The sequence below is a fragment of the Equus quagga genome, chromosome 6, assembly GCF_021613505.1.
Source record: "Equus quagga isolate Etosha38 chromosome 6, UCLA_HA_Equagga_1.0, whole genome shotgun sequence".
NCBI lineage: Eukaryota > Metazoa > Chordata > Mammalia > Perissodactyla > Equidae > Equus > Equus quagga.
The window spans coordinates 14,561,322-14,581,599 of NC_060272.1; the positions used below are offsets into that span (position 1 = coordinate 14,561,322).

Sequence of the window (20,278 nt, forward strand, 5' to 3'; positions counted from 1 at the left end):
AGCTTGTCTCTTCTACCCTCTCAGTTTTTGTTCTTCATTTATGCTTCTCCATCTCCAGTAACTTGCCCCTTCTGGTCAAGCTTAGAAGGTAAAGAATGTAAGCGCTGAATGCAGGGCTGTTTGCCCAAGGCCTGTCACAAGCACAGCAGTTTGCACTTGGAGGTGGTAAATAAATAATGGCTGAATGAAGGATTAAAGAAGCACATGGAGAAATAGCGTTTGCCTCACATCTACTAAGAAGTCGGCTGCGCCCTATCTGCCATGTCTGGTTCAGTGGATCTGGAGCCCAAGAATCTACGTCTGTCACAAGTTCCTAGGTGATGCTGATGCTGCTGGCCAGGGGACCCCACTCTGAGAACCACTGGCCCAGAACAGGGGAGCATTTACAGTGGCCCAGGATTCCAAGGTTCACGAGCTCAACAACAGAAATACCACCCCGCAGAGAAAACTTTGACCAAAATTAACTCTCACAAGCTTCACCTTTCTACCCCTGGCTTATCTGATGGCTGATAACAACCACGGACAGGCTTCCAGCCCTTTCAGAGCGAGTTTTCTTTCCTTGAGTCAATGCTGCGTTTTTCTACCTGATGCATTCCTTTACTTGCAGCCCCTCCACCTTTATGTACATCAGCTGCTACCCTGCGTGTATCAATTAAGCCACGACCCGAAGAGGTTTCTCTTCCTTGTGCACAATGAGGAAAGTCCAAGAAGGGCCGATTCAGTGCCTCTGGGGAGCATCTGCCTTGGTTTCTCCCCCACACACCACAGTCTTCCAGTCTGCGTGGCTGGGGGCGTTGCTAAGACTCAAAAGACAATAGAGACAGATGAATGGACAAACGAAATGTGGTGTGTACGTATAATGGACTATCATTCACCCTTGAAGGAAATTCTGACATATGCTCCAACATGGATGGACCTTGACGCATTATAACAAGGGAGAGAAGCAGACACAAAAGGACAAATACCATGATTCCACCTATATGATGCTCCTAGAGAGTCAATTCGTAGAGACAGAAAGGAGAAGGGTGGTTGCCAGGGGTTGGGGGAGCGGGGAATGGGGAGTTAGTGTTTAGTGGGTTCAGAGTTTTAGTCTAGGAAGATGAAAAAGTCCTGGAGGTGGATGGTGGTGATGGATGCACAACAGTGTGACTGTACTTCATGCCACTGAATGTACACAAAACGGTTAAGATGGTAAATTTTATCACGGTTTAAAAAAAGAGAATAGAAACTCGCCTTCATTTCCCGTTTTAATGTACCTCTCAGGGTTTGCAGAGCACAACCCCTTCTCCCCTAAGTCAGATAAGGAACAGAAAAATGATCTGGAGATAATTGCTATCTTATTATTTTTGTTCTTGTTGTCTGTAAAGAAACGTAAGGTAGAGTCCTCCAGAAACGCTTTCCATGGTTCACACTTCAGGTAAAGCCACACACGCATGCACATGCACACATAAAACTAACCAGTTTCACCCAGGTTTGCTTCCCCACACAGAAGTCGTGTGTTCCCAGTTCAGCGGTTTCCAAAGTGGGGTCCCCGGAGCAGCAGCAGCAGCATCACCTTAGAACCTGTTAGAAATGCCCATTCTCGGGCCTCACTCCCGACCTACTGAGTCAGGAAAGCCGGGGTGAGGCCTGGGAACCTGCCTTTTCACCAGCCCTGTCGTGGCTCAGATGCGCGCTCACGCCGGGGCGTCCCGGGCCCCGCCGCTCCTGTCGCGGGCGGCTGTGCCCCTAGCCGGCCCCCGAGGGCCTGGGGCGAGACCGCGGAGGCCCGGCGCGGGTCCAGACAGGTGTCCTCCTGCTGGGGCTCAAGGGGCGCTAACCTCTGCTCCCTGCTGTTCCACCGCCTCCAAGGGTGGAGCCGGGCGCCCTGCCTGCACACCTCCAGAGACGCAGGTAGCTGGGCAGAGCCTAGAAACAAAGTCGTAGGAGCAGCACCTTCAAAAGAAGCCCTCCCGCCGGGCCTCGTCGCTCGCGGTCGCACGGAGCCCTCGGAGCCGCCAGCATGGGTAGGCTCGCGGGCCCGGGAGGGCGGGGTCGGCGGGGAGCAGAGGGGACCCCCAGGCGCGGGGGCTGCGCGGTCGGGGCGCGGCAGAGGGAGCGCCGGGACGGGCTGCGACGCGGGTCCCCGCTGTCGCCGGCGGCTCTCGGAGCCGGGAGGGCTGGCACCCGGGAGGGCGCAGGGGCGCGCGGCAGGGACACGACACCGCGGCGGGAAGCGACTGGGGGTCGGTGGAGCCGGTGCTCGCGGGCTCCGGGGAAGTCGCGGGGCGCCAGGTCTCCCTCCTGTGCCGAGGGGGTCTCCGCGCTCCCAGGGCGCGCAGGCGGAGGTTCCGAGGTGCCCGGACTCGGAAGTTTCGAGAAGGAACGCAGCGCTCGACCTGCCCGCCTGTTGGGAAGCCTCGGTCCTCGTGTTCCCAGGCTGGGCGCTGGCGGTGGGCTTGAAGCTGGGCTGGGTCGTGCGCGCGATGGCAGCGCCCGCAGGAGCTCCGTCCAGCTGCTGGGCGCTCAGGGGCTGCCTTCGCACTCTCACTGCCCCTGGCTGGCGAGGTGACCCCAGAGCTCCGGAGGCAGCCCTGCCTAGTCCAAGAGGATTTGCGGCTGGCCCTTTGTGGCCCGTCTTATCGTTCTGCCACTGTCCTCAAGCCTCAAGAGAAGGCACAGAAGGAGAGTAGCTGGCCCTCCACAGGCATGGAGTGTCATGTCAGTAGAACATCGAGGAAACAACTTAATCCTGCCTGCTTCGGAATAAACCGCTCTGGAAGGAATGCAGAAGCCGGGAGCAGAGCCAGAAGAGACCAGAGATCAACCCAGCCCTCTTCCTTACAGACAGGGCAGGCAAGTCAAGTGACTCCCCCAAAGTCGTGCCCCGGATGGGCCCAGGAGGCACCATGTGGCCCACGGTTGAGAGAACCGGTCTGACTTTGGCCTGCCTGTACTTACATCCCTTTCTACCTGCTTGCCGCCTCTATGATTCTGCATCAGTACGTTAAGCTCTTTGGGCCTCCACTTCCACAGCCATTAGTCAGAAGCATCAGTATCGCCCTCAGCGGTTGTGTTGAGGTGTGTAAGAGCACAACACCAGGTGTGCAGCACTCCAGCTGGCTCTCCCAGTCCCACTGGACCACGCAGCAGGGTGGTTCTGAAGTAGCAGTGCTGAGTGGTTCACACTTGGGACGTCTAGCTGTGGCTGACTGTGCTCCTTTCAGAAAGATGCTGCTGCCTCCCTCTCAGGTGGAGGCTGTCAGCAGTGTGTGCTTCACAGGCAGACTGACTCCTGGGCTGGAGTTCTGGATCCCACCTCAAACACCCTTCACTTGTCACTCCATGTAACTTCTGGGAGGCGCTCTGAGTATTTATTTTGGTCTTCTGATACCTACCTGAGTAGCATTTTTGCTGAGTTAGAACTTTCCAAAAATAGTTCCACTCCGGGTAGCAGTCAGGAGCCCGATAATTGACAAATGAATACAGTCAGCTTTTGAAGTATCGTCCTGGATGAATTGATTCTTTCCAGTTTGCAAATTGGTCCTTCAGTGGTTTATTTGATTTATTGATTTATTATTTATTCGCAGCTAAGATTGGCATATGAGTAGCAACAAGAAGTTTATATTCAGACCCCAGTTTTATGTTTACTCAAATCCTAAATTTTCGGTATCTAGGTTTAGCTAGTAAGTGAAACAAATAATTAGAAAAATGTTTTGATACAAAAGTAGCAATAACTTCCCCTCTTGAGAGCAGATCTTGGGCACTTAGATTATTCCAGAATTGTTTCAGATCCCCTAGTGACCGAAGGGGGACACTTGGACACTTGGTGGACACGCCAGGAGGGAAAGAAGTGAGGAAATGGTTCTTAGAGAAACGTTTGTGTCGAGCTGATTTCATCCCAAGTGGAACTGGAACCACTTTTCAGCCCGGGATCTTTCACTGGCCGTGGGAGTGGAGGGGCAGAAGTGAGGGCTGGACAGGACAGTGAGGGGTGTGATGAGAGTGGGAACTGTATCCTCGAGGCCTTCACTAGACTTAGTAACATAAGCAACAAGATCCCACAAGAATAAACTGGATAAAAGGTTGCTTTGGGTGTGAATTCTGGACAACTAGGCCCGGCGGCAGTATCTGGTTGGAATCGTGAACTGCAAACCCTCTGCCTCAAAGATGGGTCAGCAAACCCTTCTTATAATGGGCCAGATAGTAAGTGTTTTTGGCTTTGACGGCCATACAGTCTCTGTGGCAACTACTCAACTGTGCCCTTGCAGTCCAAATATGTAAACGCATGGGCAGAGCTGTGTTCCAATAAAACTTTATTTAGGCACAGAAATTTGAATTTTATTTAATTTTCATTTGTCACAAAATAGTCTTTAAAAATTGTTTTTCGATCGTTTAAAATTGTAGAAACTGTTGTTAGCTTGTGAGCCATAGTTTGCTGAACGCGGCTTTAAAGCATGGGTGTGCTCATCAGAATCGGCGGTGGAGAGAAGGCTAGTTTCCCAAGGGCTGTTGTGAGGACTCAGTTCTTGAAATGGCCGAGAACCTCTCAAGTAACTGGAGAGCCGGCTCTGAGGCCTTTGTAGGGCTGGGAAAACTTTTGCTGAAGATTTCAAGTATTTGATCTCTCCCATCTCACCCCATCCCACCCCCTTCCCAGAGCTTAGCAAGAGATTACACTAAAGTTCTTGCTCTCACAAATTGCTTCCTGTACTTTTGTCCCGGAAAACCATAGGTCCGGCTCTGTCATTTGCCACATATTTGACTTTGAAAATTAATCCTGAGGAGGCTTCAAGTTCTATGAAGCAATCTCTGCCTCCCTCTCTGCCAGGGCCTCCAGGGTGTTTTGAGAAATTCATTCACTTAACGAAGCACACTTTATTATAATCCTGCCCCCCCAAATCTCAGCCTCTTGCTGGCCTCCTATGGCATTCTGATGAGTTGGTCAAGTCAGCTTCCTGCCTGAGCATGAAATGATGGACTAGCCTTGAAGGTGCCACAAACCTGGCCATTTAAAAGTCCTTCCACATTCTCATCTCTTTCTAGAAGCTCTTGAGTAAACCAAAAGACAGTGCTGAAGGCCCAGGGAAGCCAGCATTCCTGCTACAGGCTGTAAGAGTACAGCTGGCAGCTGAGGCTGCTCCTCACCAAAGGGCGCCTTGGGCATCTGAGCCTTGGAAAAGCTTCTTCCTCCCAGACGGCAAGAAGAGAGAACTTCTGACACTGGGTTCTTTGGGGCTGCCATTACTCTAAGTCAGTGGCCTTCAAACTTCAGTGTGCATCAGGATCACCTGGATGAGGGCTTGCTCTAACAGGCTGCGGGCCCCAGCCCTAGAGTCTCTGCTTCCGTAGGTCTGGGGCAGGGCTCACGGGTTTGCATTTACACAAGTTCCCGGGTGCTGCTGCTGGTCCCAGGACCACACTTTGAGAACCACTGCTCGAAATGACTCTAAATGACAGGCTGTCTTTTTCTTGACCCTCCCCCATGTCCAACTACTGTGCCCCAAAAATGAGATCATGGCAAGAAAGATCTAGTGCAGTCTGGCCCTTGTGTGGCCCTGGCTTGTCCATGATGATCAAGTTTGGGGTAAGTTAGTAGCTTGTTAGTGCCATCAAGTCAATTTCAGCTCCTAGTGACCCTGAATGGAGCAGAGCAGCAGAGCGGAACCCTGCCCAGTTTTTTTGCACCATCTCACCTTCCAGCGCTGTATCAGACAATGCTTCACTGCTAGTCATAGGGTTTTCATGGCTAATTTTTTCAGAAGTCGGTGGCCAGGTCCTTCTTCCTAGTCTCTCTTGGTCTGAAAGTTCCACTGAAACCTGTCCACCATGGGGGACCCTGCTGGTATTTGAAATACCGATGGCATAGGTTTCAGCATCACAGCCTCATGCAGCTGCCAGAGTATGACAACCAACAGACGGAAACATGGGTGGTGTGGTTCCCTGACCGGAAACCAACCTGGGCTGCTGCAGGTAGAGCGCCAAATCTTAACCACTAGACCGCCAGAGCTGGCTAAGTTAGTAGCTAGAATTAGAAAATTAGCTTGCAAAGGTAAGAATGTAGGGTAGAAAATAACAGGAGTGCTGAATTGATGTGGTCCAGCTCAGACTGGCAGGGGGTGGGCCTAAATCACTTCTTTGTGCAGGTATTTATTTACCATGTGAAGGTTTAAAATAGTCCTGCCTTAAAGAAACTCGTCCTCAGCGGCGGGAACTCACGCCTATGAGGAACACTTTTCCACCCTGAGTTATGGTTGAGGTGAATAACGTATTGGGGGACCAGCGGAAGCAGCGACTGACAGCGTCTCGTCAAAGTTGGAGGATTTGCCATCTTAGTTCTGCATAGTCCTTCACCCGTCTCTAAAATGTCCTGAGTGGAATTATTCCATTTTTGGTTTCCTTGGATTTTTTGATTAATAATTTTGAGTTACTGAAGAACAGAGAACGGATTGAGAGATTACTCAATTGGCTAGTTGAATTACCAGGAAAGTTTGCTAGTGAGATGGACAGCCATCTGTTCTCCAGGGAAGAGCTGCTAATGACAGGAGGGGGATGAATGAAACCCTGGGGCAGAGACTACCAGGCCAGCTGTGTCCCACCTCTTGGGGCAGCAACAGCTCTCAGACACAATTGCATCTTGATTCCATCCCTGGCAGGAGAGAAAGTGGGTAGGTGGCCCAGGTGAGCTGATAAGGAAATAAAAACAAGGGTGGAATCTGAGGACCATTCCACATTCCTCCACGATGATGGTGAAAGAATAAGAACAGCATTATCAGGAGGTGAATGAGAACCGGTGACTCATCATACTGGGGTTGCAACATAAAGAGCCAGGGAATGGCTATTTTGTAACTTTGTCCTTTGGATTCAGAGACCAGAAGTACATCACTGAGAAAAGTGGACAGGGGATCGCTTGGGGTTGATGTGAATGGGGCTGTGTCGCACGTGTCTCTGCTCGCCGCCGCCCTCACTGTCAGGATTCTGCACAAGTGCAGCCACCGTCCACAGGCAGTGCCAAGTTAAAGGACAGTATCAACAGCGGGAAAGTACCAGGGCCAAGGGGACAGGAGAGGATTGTCCACAGACTCGCCTCAAGAAGGAGGGAGGTCTGGTTCCTCCAAGTCTGGAAACCAGCCAAGGCCGCCACTGGGCTGCTGAAGGGAGCTTCTTGTGGGAGAGGGTTGGGTCCTCCAGCGAGTGGGTGGGGATACGTGAAACTGAGCACGTGCCCAAAGGAAAATTTGGCTCAAGGATCAGACTTCAGACTGGAACATTCACAAAATGTGCTCACATAAGAAGGCCCATTGAAAGTTCTCCAACTAAGCATTTAAAACTTCTACCATCTGCCTCGAGTGGCAAGATTTTACTACAGCTCTATTAGGACATATCTGGAGGTACGTTGAGATGTTCTTGGGGGAGCAAACCTTTTTCCCATTCAGTCAAAACACATTAGCTCACATGGTATATTCATTTCGCATGGTGAACAAGATACTTTTTTGACAAAAGTGTCACAAGCTTGGTCATTTAAAACAACAGAAATGTATTCTGTCATAATTCCGGAGGCTGGAAGTCCAAAATCCAGGTGTTGGCAGGGCTGTGCTCCCTCTGAAGGCGCTAGGGGAGAGGATGTCCCTGCCTTTCTCTTAGCTTCCGGTGTTGCCGGCAATCTTTGACACTCCTTGACTTGTGGACATGTCACTCCGAGCTCTGCCTCTGCTGTCACATGACTATCCTCTCGCTGTGTGTCTTCTTATCCTCTCTGCTCTGTGTGCCTGTCTTCACATGGCTGTCTTATTATAAGGACACCAGTCATTGGATTAGGGGCCCACCCTACTCCAGTATGACCTCATCTCATTACATCTGCAGTGACCCCATTTCCAAATAAGGTCACATTCTGAGATTCTAGGAAGGACATGAGTTTGGGGAGACACTACTTAACCCAGTACATGTGGTAGTAGAAAATGTTCTCTCTGGAATACGTACATCACTTTTACATAACTTTAGCTAGAAAATATTCTTAGTGTGTAAAGGTGGCGCTATTGTGACCTGCATCCTCAGTTTCGGCACTATGTTTGGTGACTAATATCTTACCTCAGTGAGAAAGATGGATTTTCTGGTCACAGCTCTGATCAGTTCTAAACAGAATCTGTTTGAACACCCCGCATATATAATATTAGGTGAATCAGAAATACTCCCAGTGATGTTGTAGACACAGGTAATTGATCTCAAATTAATTCTAAAAATTATGCTCCTACTTTGTTGGTCCTATGCTATGGATCTGTGGATAAGTTCTCAGGCAGCCTTTAACAATGAATAGTGTTTAACTTTTCTCTCTTTTTTTTTTTATAGCTGTTTCCTCTAATCATGCTCATTCTAAAATTATAAGACTGGAAAAATTAAGTCACCTAAAACTTCTATGGAGATTTGTTAGGCGATAGCTAACAAAATTTAAAATAGACATAATACTTCACCAGCATTCTACTTCTGGAAATTTCTTATAGATATTCTCATGATAGGAATGAGGCATGTACAAGCTAAATATCAACTGGAGGAAAATGTGCGTTCTCTACATAGTTTTGTAGCCTACCTTCGCACTTACCAGCATCATAAAGCATTTTTTCTAGTCATGATTTAACATCTAAGAGTGAAAAAATCTGTGTCTAAAATTTAGGGTCTCTAACTTAATTGTCTCCTAAACAAATCCCCTAAAAGACCAAGAGATTGGTTCCTTTTGATTTAGTGACGCTTGTGTGCCTTTGGCATTGCTTTCTCCTTTGACAATACACAGTGTTATCAGGGCTGATGCTGAGAGACTTGTTTCTGTTGCCTGTTCAGGTGTGCAGTTTGCTGTGGGGCAGGGTGCTGTCCGGGAGGCTGATGGCGGCTTCCCCTCACGTGCTCTCCTCTTATTTCCTGCTGGAGCCTGCTCTGAAGATTGGTCTGTCTTCTCTGCAACCTGTGAATGTACAGTATCCGCAGGGGATAATCCCAATATTCCCAGTGGAAGCCTGAAACCATGAATAGTACCAAACCCTATATGTTTTTTCCTGTACAGTCATGTGCAAGATAATAACGTTGGGGTCAACGATGGACCACATGTACGACAGTGGCCCCATAAGATTAGTACCATAGAGCCCTGGTGTGTAGTAGGCCACGCCATCCAGGTTTGTGTGAGTGCACTCTGTGATGTTCACACAGTAATGAATCTCCTAAGGACGCGTTTCTCAGAACATATCCCCTTCATTAAGCGATGCATGACTGTACGTACATACCTGTGATAAAGCTTAATTTATAAATTAGGCACAGTAAGACATTAACAAGAATAACTAATGATAAAAATAGAAAAATTATAACAATATACTGTAATAAAAGTTATGTGAATGTGGTCTCTCAAAATATCTTCTTGGTGCTCAACTCACCCTTCTTTTTCTTGTGATGATGTGAGGTGATAGAATGCCTCCATGGGGCCATTTTAAGTAAAGTGAGGGTCACTTGACCACCAGCACCGTGATGCCGTGACAGTCCATCTGATAACCCAGATGGCTACTAAGTGACTAACGGGTGGGTAGTATATACAGCATGGACTCGCTGGACAAGGCGATGATTCATGCCCCAGGCAGGGTGAAGCAGGATGGCCTGAGATTTCATCACGCCGCTCAGAACAGTGCACAATATAAAACTTATGAATTGTTTATTTCTGGAATTTTCCATTTAATATTTTCGAACCATGGTTGACCGCAGGTAACTGAAACCAAGGAAAGAGAAACTACAAATAAGGGGGGATGACTGTATTTGCTTATTCACTCTCAGCAGTCATAGCATGTAAAGCAAACCTCACTCTAAGTTCAGGATAGACTTCTAGAATAAAAGAATGTCCAGCTGTAGATAAAGGAAATAACTTGGAGAGCAAGGGTTGCCTTCCTAACACCCAGTAAAATCATCTCCCCTGAGTAAGCAAGCCCTGCCTACGCCTGAGACAGAACTTAGGACTGTCCCTGGATCTTTCTATTGTGCATAACAGCTGACTTCACGGTAACTCTGTCGCACCCTCTGGCCTGGCCGCCCTTGCCATGCAATTGAGGAGTAAGCGATCTCTGAGCACGTCCAAAGGTACTTGGATCCTGGGGCCGCAGAGATCATTTCTTTCTGAAGGAGAACAGGAATGGCCGTCAGTGATTCACATCTGTAGTTATGGAAACAAGATGCTAAAAGTCATAGGTGATTTATAAAACCATCAGAGGCGGCCATCTCAGGCCTCTTATGCCTATGACTTTAGAAAGTCATCTGTAGAAATCTTCAAAAGGCAGCAGACTATCTGTAACCTCCAGCAATAGCTTGTGCACCACAGATGCTCTCTGATTGCTATGGTTTGTGTCCCCTCAAATTCATAGGCTGAAGTCCTACCCTCGGTACCTCAGAATGGGACCTTATTTGGAAATAGGGTCATTGTAGATGTAACTAGTTCAGAGGAGGTCATACTGGAGTAGAGGGCCCCTAACCCAATGTAACTGGTGTCCTTATAAGAGGGGGAAATTTAGACACACACACACAGAGGGAAGACCATGTGAAGATGAAGGCAGAGATTGGGGTGATGCTTCTATGAGGCAAAGAAAGTCAAAGATTGCCAGTAAACCAGCAGAAGCTAAGGGAGCGGCATGGAACAGAGTCTCCCTCATAGCCCTCAGAAGGAACCAACTCTGCCCACACCTTGATCTCGGACTTCCAGCCTCCAGAACTGTGAGACGATAAATTTCTGTTCTTTCAAACCACTCTGTTTGTGGAACGTTGTTATGGCGGCCCCGGCAAACTAATGCACTGACCAAGAGCTGCCTCCCTCAGTCCTGCCCAGTGGGGCCCAAGCTGAGGGAGCAGGTGGCGTAAAGAAAGGAGAAAGCATGGCTGTCAGACACACACAGGACAAGGCCTGGCGGCTGGGTGGTTAAAGATACAACGAGGCCCTTTGTTACTCACAGAGACAGCAAAGGAAGACTAGCCAAAGTGTCAGCTCCCTGTGGTCCCCATCCCCACAACGAAAAGGCTGATGCTGAAACAACAGGGCTGCTCACGGAAACACACAGTGTGAGCGACCCCGTTGCTGAGGAGCCAACTCCAGACTGTAGCTAAGTGGTTTTATATCCTGTGTCTGTCTTCTCCGGGGCCTGGACAGACAGCCCCATGCCTCATTAGCTGGGCTCACACCTTTGCCCATGTGGCCTGTGTGGATACAAGGTCGCCAGCGCTCCAGGGCTGAGCCGTTCCCTGCAATGGCTTCATGCCAATCCACTTAATAAAACCTGTACTGCCCCATTAGCACTAGTTTCCCTGTATTTCTAAAGTAGCTTCATGTTATTAGGGTTTAGTTGACATTCTTAGTTCTCAAAGGATTGGTCACTCATTTACTTCCAGCAGTGGTGCAGGCAAGACAACCAGTAGCTTGATTAAAGTGGCGTTCTAGAAACCGTACATCCATGCATTCTATGTTTCTGTAGCTATTTGTCCCTGTATCAGAGGAAAAATACATTCTCTCTTAGTGGGGAAGAAGGTAATTGTGGAAAAGAGGCTATTTCTATAAAAGAAAAAATTGAAGGACAGGCAAGGCCACTGCCCAGAGGTGTGCAGGCTGTACCCTGTATGGAGGCCCCAGCAGGAGGGCCCTGGGGAGCTGGAATACAGCCCATGCTCCATGCCAAGCAATGTGTCCACCCAGGGACATCCTTTCCTGTTGGAACCAAGCTGCTGTCCACTTGTCAAGCCACGCCTCTCGGGGCAGCATCCGGCCTGAAGGACACCACTTTCTAATGTGTACCAGCACATATGGACCAGCAGGGCCCCTGAGGGTGGGAAATGTGGCAAAATATTCAAGTAAGAAAAAAAATCCTCAAACCGGTCAAGAAATGGCCTCAAGAAAAGCCACCCCAGAAACAAGGGCTGTGGGTTACAGGCACGGAACTTCTTCTGAAGCTAACCTGACCACATTGTGGGATAGCCCGATTCAGGAAGGAAAGCGCTTCTCACTGCTTGATCAGGGTTGATCAAGTTTGAAACAAAATCAAACCAAGTGTGCAGCGTAGGGCACAGCTCCTTCCTCCCCCCAGGCCCCCCGTGGCCTCGCCTCAGATCAATCACAGTTACAGTTGGTGCATGTCCTGCTGGGCTCTTTTTGAAGTGGCACACACTTTATTTTCTCAAAAAAAAAAAAGAGAGAGAGAGAGAGAGATCATGTGATACGTGAGGCTCTGTAACATTTTTCAGAATCCAGAACAACTCGCTCTGTCAGGGGCAGTTATAAAGAAGCTAAAGAGATCTAAGGAGGGAGGGAGTATTTGGGAGTCCTAGGAGGGAGGTGAAGTGCTAAATGCCCTAATGGTGGAAGACGTTATGAAGGAGACTGGCATGGGTCCTTTGGCTCGACTGCTGGCGTGGAGGAGGATGGAAGTCAGATCCCCAAGGGCTTGGAATGCTGTGCCGAGCAGCAGGTCTGACCTTACAGGTAGCAGAGAGTCAGCAAGGTCTGAAATGCTCCATCTGGGGAAGCTCAGGTCAGTGGGGTGATGGGAGACAGGAAAGGTGAGGCAAGGCATCCGCTTGTTGCAGTGGTCCTGGTGACGGATGAACGGAGCTCAGCAAGTGGGAATGAGGAGCAGAGGCCAGAGTCACACCATAGGAGCTGATGGCCTGGACGCGAGCTGCCACCTAGTTCGCATGCCTTCATACCAGGCCCTTTCCTTTATGGCTCCTTAGCATCTGGAGCAGTGAGTAGCTCCCAGACTGTACTGCATCTGCATCACCAGAGGGTTTGATAATGTGCAGACAGCTGGGCCCCACCCTCGGAGTTTCTGATTGGTCAGTCTGGGATAGACCTGAGAATTTGCATTTCTGGGAGTTCCCAGGCGCTGCTGCTACTGCTGGTCCAGGGACCACGCTTTGAGAACCACTGCACTGGAGAATTAAAGATGATCCTTAAATCCCTATAGCTTCCTGCGTGCCACACACACGATAGTGCTGCCCGTTTGAAAAGCAGCTTGAGTGAACATCGGTGCTTGCCACATGGCTTGTATTTGAGAAGACTGACTTTTCTCCGTCCAAAACTTCATAATCCCGGAGGCCTGATTTCCCAGGGTGATGTCATCAGGACCCTCTGCTTTTGGTCAATGTGAGCACCTCTGGAGGGGATGGCTTCTTTCTTTGAGGACCAATTTCTCACCCCTACCAGGGCTTCCCACGGTAAATTCTTGTCCATATTTTGAATCAGTCCATTCCAGACATCCATCCACACTACCCAGCTGTCTTCACGGGATGCAGTAAATAACAAACCTCATTTTATTAATGTAGATTCCATCTTACTAACCAATGTGCAAAGAAGGTGTTAGCATATCTGCATGAAGGAATGGAGGTCCAGTGGTTAAGTACTTTGAACAAAGCCACATGGCTAGAGAGAAGGTCTCTAAGCTGAGCTTCAACCTCCTGAGTCCCAAGGCCGGTGTCCTTCCACCTACTAGATGCAGGGGTAATATTGAGAGGGGACTTCTTCGCTTAACTCACACACCACTTCTGCAAGTGTATGCTAGCAGAGGCCATTGCATTCCTTGGGGGTCTGATGGGACCCCCTCTGTGAGGCACGTGCATGGTCTAAGAGAGCCAGACTCAGCTTGACTCGTTTGACTCCTGGTTTGTGAAGCCATTTCAGGCCACCTCATTCCCTACAGCACCCCTGGAAGGGAGCATGCCCCCTTTAGAGACGGGCGATGAAGAGTCAGCGATCCGCAGAAGGCAGCAGAGCAAGTGACAGATCCTGCCAAATTCCATCGAAAAGGCCGGTGCCAGGTGTGGACTTCTAGGCCCCCAGGTAGAAAATGTAGCTGAGGAAAAAACACTATAAGAAGGGTGTTTGCTGGCAGATAAGATTTGCTGGGAAGTTTGAGTCTTAGGTCTGTGTACATAGTGATCGAGACCTGCTTTACAGAGCTTGAGGCAAACCCACGTGCTCTTCTCTACTGCTGCTGTAACAAATTACCACAAACTTTGTGGCTTAACATGACACCCATTTATAATCTTACAGCTCTGGAGGTCAGAGGCGTGGGGCTCATGGGCTGAAACCAGGTGTAGGCAGGGCTGCATTCCTTCTGGAGGCTCCAGGGAGAATCCATTTCCTTGTCATTTCCAGCTTCTAGAGGCCACCGCATTCCTCGGCTCGCGGTGGCCTTCCAGTAATTACCGTCACTCCAACCCTTGCTTTCTTCTTCACATCTCCTCCTTTGACACTTTTGAGGACCCTTGTGATTACACTGGGGCCACCCGGATAATGCAGGGTAAACGCCCCATCTCAAGGCCTTTAACTTAATCTCATCTGCAAAGTCCCTTTCACCGTGGAAGGTGACAGATCCACGAGTTCCGGGGATAGGACATGGAACGTCTTTGAGGGACCACTGCTCTGCCTGCCACACCGTGCAGCTGCAGAGAGACCATCCCTAACACACGGAGCAGGACTGCAATCCTTCCCTCAGTCTCACTGAGTCACAAGAGGGAACAGTTTCCTCCCCGTCTGCCGGTGAGAGCATCTCTCGTAGACTTGAACAAAATGCCTCCTTCTTCCCCTCTCAAGTGCAGGTTCTAGAAATGCGGTCTTTACACCCATCCTGTTGCTGAGGGAGTTATTAATTTCTGTGTAATAAAACGTTAAAGGTAGGGTTTCTGTCTCTAAATGGTTCGAAATATAGAACGTGCTTCGTTAAATAGTGGGAACTATGAACCTTTGTGAAGAGATTTCGCTAAGTGGTGGGAAGTAATAGAGTGTCTTTCTTGGTCTTCCCTGCCGTCCCCCAGGTCAGTAATCATAGGCATTTGTGATGCACTCTTATTTCATTCAATCCTTTAGCCAAAAGGAAGGCAGAAGCGTGGCTGGCTTAGAATAACCGTAAGAGCCAGCACTGACTCAGTGATTACCATGTGCCGGGTACCAATGAAGCTCACTACCTGGCAAGCCTGATTCCAGGCCACTCTACTCTGATCAGTAGGTAAATCCAAGTGACCCAGGAATGATGCTGGAAACACCGGACCACTCGAATGTGCTGGTTAGTTTTGCTATCGGAATACCAATGACAGACACAGTTGTAACGAAGTAAACAGAATCTCGTGACGATTGAAATCTGAATTCAGACTTAAGGCTCAACGTGAGCACCACTTCTGCACTTGAGCTCTCGAAGATAGCAATCCTGTTGACACAGGGCTATGAAGATAAGAAATGCTGACTCTGGTATTACATCCGGGAAACAGCTCTGAATTCTCTAAAAGGAGAGTTTAGCAACCTGTGCCCTGCAGTAATAAAAGTAGCTCTTTGCGATGCACACCTTTCAGAAGATAAAAACTTCCTGGGTGAGGACTGGATACGAGATCTCAGATTTTCACTTGAGTGAGTTTAGAGATTTCATTTTCCGTAGTGGCGTTCTGGGTGTGGTGGTGGCTGGGACAAGATCTGAGCTCTCTTTTCTGCAACCCTATTTATGTTTGAAGTAAACAAAACCCTTGCCATTAGTATTTAGCAAATAATAGGTGCTAAATAATATTTTGCAAAAAATTATACATGCTCCCCTGGCCAGACGAACTCTTTCCTTGCCAACCACAATTCTGAGAAACGTGTGAAATGAATGACAGCAGCGGAGCTCCAGGCGTCTCTGTTAGTTGAGTTTTCGTACCCTCCTCCTGCTTTTCTATGGAAGGCCCATCTGAGCCCTTGCATGGGCGTCACTCCTTGCCTTGTCTGGTCTTTGGGAAACTGTAAGGCCACATTATCTGAAGTCTAAGTGGGCAGAGCATCATAAGGTCCTGCAGTGTCCTCAAGAAGACGCAGCATGACTGCAAAGAAACAGGCTTCAAATCCTGCTGACAGGCGTGTGTGTGGAACCTTACAAAAGCTCGTGTTCCTAACCGCTCCTTGTCCTTCACTGCAGAGTGATTCTCTCCCCAGTCTGGTGATGAAACAAATGGCAGCATGTAGCGTCTGGTGAAGAAACCTGGTTTGTGGGCTGTATCCATCATGGTCCCATCAGGAAACAGATGGCATAGTCAAAATAGGAGCATTTATTCACACAAAGACTGTTTAGAAAGGATGGGAGACAGAGAACCATAAATGACAGTGCCGGTATCCGGAGTAATGGCCTCACTGTCACCACCTGTAGGAAGTGGTACAAAACAATGACTGAAACCTGGGAGGAGAGAGCCGTGTGGAGAGGGCCAACGCCAGAGGAGCAGTGACTGTCACTCGAGGACACAGCAGTGTGAGGTGACCTTTTGGGAGGGTGTCAAGGAAAGGAACACCCTGATGTGTTGCCCCTGAGAGCAGCCGCTTACTCCAAGGAAGTCTAACTGGGGAGAAAACCAGCCTATTAGTGGTGAGGAATCTCCTTCCAGAACTTTACAGGCAGGAAGAGTTGGGAATCGGAGCCCTGTGAGACCAGGACAGTTTATTTCCCACCTTCGGACAAGGACGAAAATAGCATCGCTGCTCTTAAGTGGACAAAAGTGCGAGACTGTCTGGTGTGAGGCCGTGGGGCCCGCGGAGCTGGGAAGTCAAGTACCCACAGGGCAGCATGACTGAATTCAGGAAGTGAGGCCCCAGCCCACGAGACGGGCAGACGGGGGCCAGGGCGCCACGTGGGGGTCTGGGCCAAGACAGGAGTTCCTCGGGCAGGGTTGTGGTTTGGTTTCTTGTGGGATGGGCCCCTGGACTCCCATGTAATGAAAACACAAGGTGGCAGATCCGAGAAGACGGGCCCCGATGGGGAAGGGTGTGAGAGATTGAGTGGGGCGACCCTGCTGGAGACCCCAGCATGCTATCTGTCCAGCTCCTGTATTCGGTTCCTCTCTGCACACCTGGCACGGAAGGGTCCCTGCTGCTCGGGCCAGGGAAGTGGTAAAACTTACTTATGTCCATCAGTGAGGCAGCTCCCCATCACAGCCTGCCTGTGGTTCTCAGAGTGTGGTCTGGGCCAGCAGCACCGACATCACCTTGGACCTTGTTAGAAATGCAGCCTCAAGGGGCCCCCCAGACCTACAGAGTCAGCAACTCTGGGTATGGGATCCAACAGCCTGTTCTTACAAGCCCCCGGGTGGTTCTGAGGCACACTCCAGTTTGGGAACCACTGCTGTGGGGTCACTGACTATAATAGAGGCAGGGGGTGCTAGGGGGCCCTGATGACAAAGGATTCTGAGCTGTGGTCCGTAGTGATTCCCCATGGAGAGGGCACAGCACGTGACAGACGCTGACAAATACAGGCACTGTGTCCATGTGGGGAGCAGCGAGAGGACTCCAGACAAGGGCAGGGGTCAGCTCGTGTCAAGATTCCGGGGAGACAGAAGGGCGGGGGCAGCGGGGATGAAGGGCGCGCCCGAGATAGAGAAGGCAGTCCATCGCAGGGGGTTTGCGCCCACTTGCTTGGATTCTCACCCTTTTTCTTGTTGCTCTTCTAACCGTTCTTCTGACAGTGAGCCCTGCTCTGGGGCAGGTGTCGGAAAAGATGCTGGGATGCAGAGATGGGGGGCACGTGATTCTTCCACTAGAGGGGAGGCAAAAATATAAAGTCTGCTCTTGCCCTCTGGTAACGCAGGAGGTCAGAGAAGCTTTGTGAAGGGAAGGAGTGTCCCTGGCAAAGGAGTTGCTGTCTTGGGCTTTAAGGACTGTAGCTGGGTCTGCAATGTGTTCCGTGAACAAACGGTTGGGTGCCGTGGGAGCCCTGTGTGCATGGGGAAGGGGCTGAAAGGTGGGCCCAGGTCACAGGAAGGGGGTCAAGTCCGCACTGGGTGTTAGGTACCCGGAGGCGTTTTGTATTTCCGTTGCTTAATCTTCACCCAAACCCGCTGACCTTGTGAGATGGGAAGGACACGCTGAAAGTTTGCATCCTACCCTGTGGGCGCTGGGCGGTCTTTGAAGTGTTTTAAGGAGGAAATGGTTTGGGCACCATTCTCTGAGCCCCTGCTTCTCGACTCTGACTGCACATGAGACTTGCCCGAGGAGCTAATTAAAAGCAAGAGCAGATGCCAGGCCCCACTCCAGATAAGAGGCCCGGCCTCGGGCTGGGATCCAGAGAGGGCCGGAGCCGTCTGACAGCACGGCCGACCGCCGTGGACAGCCAGAGGTCCTGAGTTAGACTCAGCAAAAAGTCCTTGAATTGCTTGACTTTAATGGTGGCATTTTGTTTTTCTTTCAGGAATGTCCAGGTCGCAGGTGAGTATCCTTTGTCTTCCCCATGTAGCTTCATTTTGTAAACTTTGCAGTCTGTTTTGCTCCTAAATATTCACAGCTGTGCCTCATTTATTTAACAAATGCGTGTTATGCATCTAACATCAATGAGGGGGCGCAATTCCGAGTTTCTGTGTGAAATTTCTTCTCTTTAGGAAATGCTGTGTATAGCCCTTCTCAGACTCACAATAGAACTATGCTTTTTTCATTGTTGTCTTTATGTGGAAGGGAAGGGAATAAAAATCTTAGAACTCTAGATTCCGCCTCTGGAGAGTCACTGAGAAGTTCCTACGTATGCATCAGCCGCCTTTCAGGCCATGAGCCTTCGTTTGTGAATAAGGACCGGTGAGGAGCTTATTTCGATCCTAGACTGTTTCTTTTTGTCAGAGTTGCTTTGGTTATCCCTTGAGCATCTTCTTCATCGTGGTCAATGAGTTCTGCGAAAGATTCTCCTACTATGGAATGAGAGGTAACAGTTTTCTACACTCCTCCCCCGGCCGTGAGCAGCGTGAGTTACTGCAGCCCCTCCTAACTTTGTGTCCCCCCCCTCCTGCCCCTGCCCTCTGTGGAAAGCACTCCTGATTCTGTACTTCACACTTTTCATCGGATGGGACGATAATCTGTCCACGGCCATCTACCACACATTTGTCGCTCTGTGTTACCTGACGCCAATTCTCGGAGCTCTCATCGCCGACTCCTGGCTGGGAAAGTTCAAGTGAGTAGTTGCAACTTTCTTGTTAACAAACAAGCCAAAAAGTAGTTCTAAGCTTTGTGGTTTGGGATGGTGGACTATGGCAACAAAGAATCAAGGAACCTGAAACTCTGCGCCAGGCCCTGCTTCTGCTCACCGTCGCATCCCCACCACCTGGCACAGTGCTGGCACTCAGCACTGTGAACGCACGTAGCCATGGTAGTGTTTTCCTCCTGCAAACAGTGATAACTTTGTTTCGTCTTGAAATTGCAGCTGGGACGCTGTCTATCATTAATGATGTGTAAGGCTCAGACTTAAGGGCTGGGGGAACAAAGAAGCCCCCTAAAAGGTCCTGGCTGCTGAAAGGCCATACTGCTCCATGGGCAGAGAGGACACGGGGCCCTCACCCAGTCCTACAGGAACAGCTCCAAGATCGCACTGGGTAGGGGTTATCAGGAGTTTCCTAGGACTTAACGAGGAAGGCGGTGGAGACTCTTCCAGGCCAAAGGCATGACATAGGCAGAAGTAGGAATAGTCACTGACTATCTCAGAAGAATTCAGTATGATACAAAAGTAACCAATGGTCCACTCCTGGCCAAATATTGTTACCAGGCCCAAGATAAGTATCTCTCACTGTTTAAAGGTATAAGTACTAATTTCAGTAGTTTGGTAAAATAAAACATTGAGTCTTTCACATGGTTCAAAGATAAGATGGGTCTTCCCCCTTTCCCTGGCGCCTCCAGCCAAAGCTTGCTCCAGCGTGTGCCCATGCCAGGCAACAAATTCTTCAGCAGGCTGTGTTTCTAAGAGGTGTCCGTTTTACTCAAGTTTGAAAAACAAGGATGTTCATGACTGGGCTCTTGAAATTTTGCAGAGGGGAGCCTTGTGGTGGAGTGGGAAGTGGTGCTATTGTGCAATTAACTTGGGTTCTCTTAACCCCTTTAAACACAGGACAATTGTGTCGCTATCCATCGTCTACACAATTGGACAGGTAGTCCTTGCAGTGAGCTCAATTAATGACCTCACAGACGGCAACCGTGATGGAACTCCTGACAGCCTTCCTGTCCATGTGTGAGTTGATGCTGCCCTCCCCCCTCCTTCTCATGCTTGCTTATTTGGTGTCCTGATTTTTAATCTTTTTTCCTTGAACTTCACTGTAAGCATAAGGAGGCCTTTTCTTCCTCATCAGTGGTGTAGAGAAAGCCACTTAATTGACTAAGAGTTGAGTCTTCAGTGTGTCAGCATCCCAACAGTTGTCTGGAGTCATTGCTCACTGGAAGGCTTGCTGTCACATGAGCACGGTCAGTGCATGGGACCTTTGTGCTAGTCTTGATCTTCCCTAGAGGGACGTGACTCCTGCAGACCTTAATCCTTAA

At 49.6% G+C, this 20,278-nt stretch overlaps 1 protein-coding gene across 1 annotated transcript in view; it reads left to right on the top strand.

The window, feature by feature from the left end:
- Window positions 1-1,825: 1,825 nt before the first annotated feature.
- SLC15A1 (solute carrier family 15 member 1) overlaps window positions 1,826-20,278 on the top strand; it is a 45,777-nt gene continuing 27,324 nt past the window's right edge. The window contains exons 1-5 of the mRNA XM_046664867.1: window positions 1,826-2,006; window positions 18,180-18,196; window positions 18,599-18,680; window positions 18,785-18,926; window positions 19,854-19,973. Of these exons, the coding sequence (XP_046520823.1) occupies window positions 2,003-2,006; window positions 18,180-18,196; window positions 18,599-18,680; window positions 18,785-18,926; window positions 19,854-19,973 (365 nt within the window). The 5' untranslated portion in view covers window positions 1,826-2,002. The remainder of the gene's footprint in view (window positions 2,007-18,179; window positions 18,197-18,598; window positions 18,681-18,784; window positions 18,927-19,853; window positions 19,974-20,278) is intronic.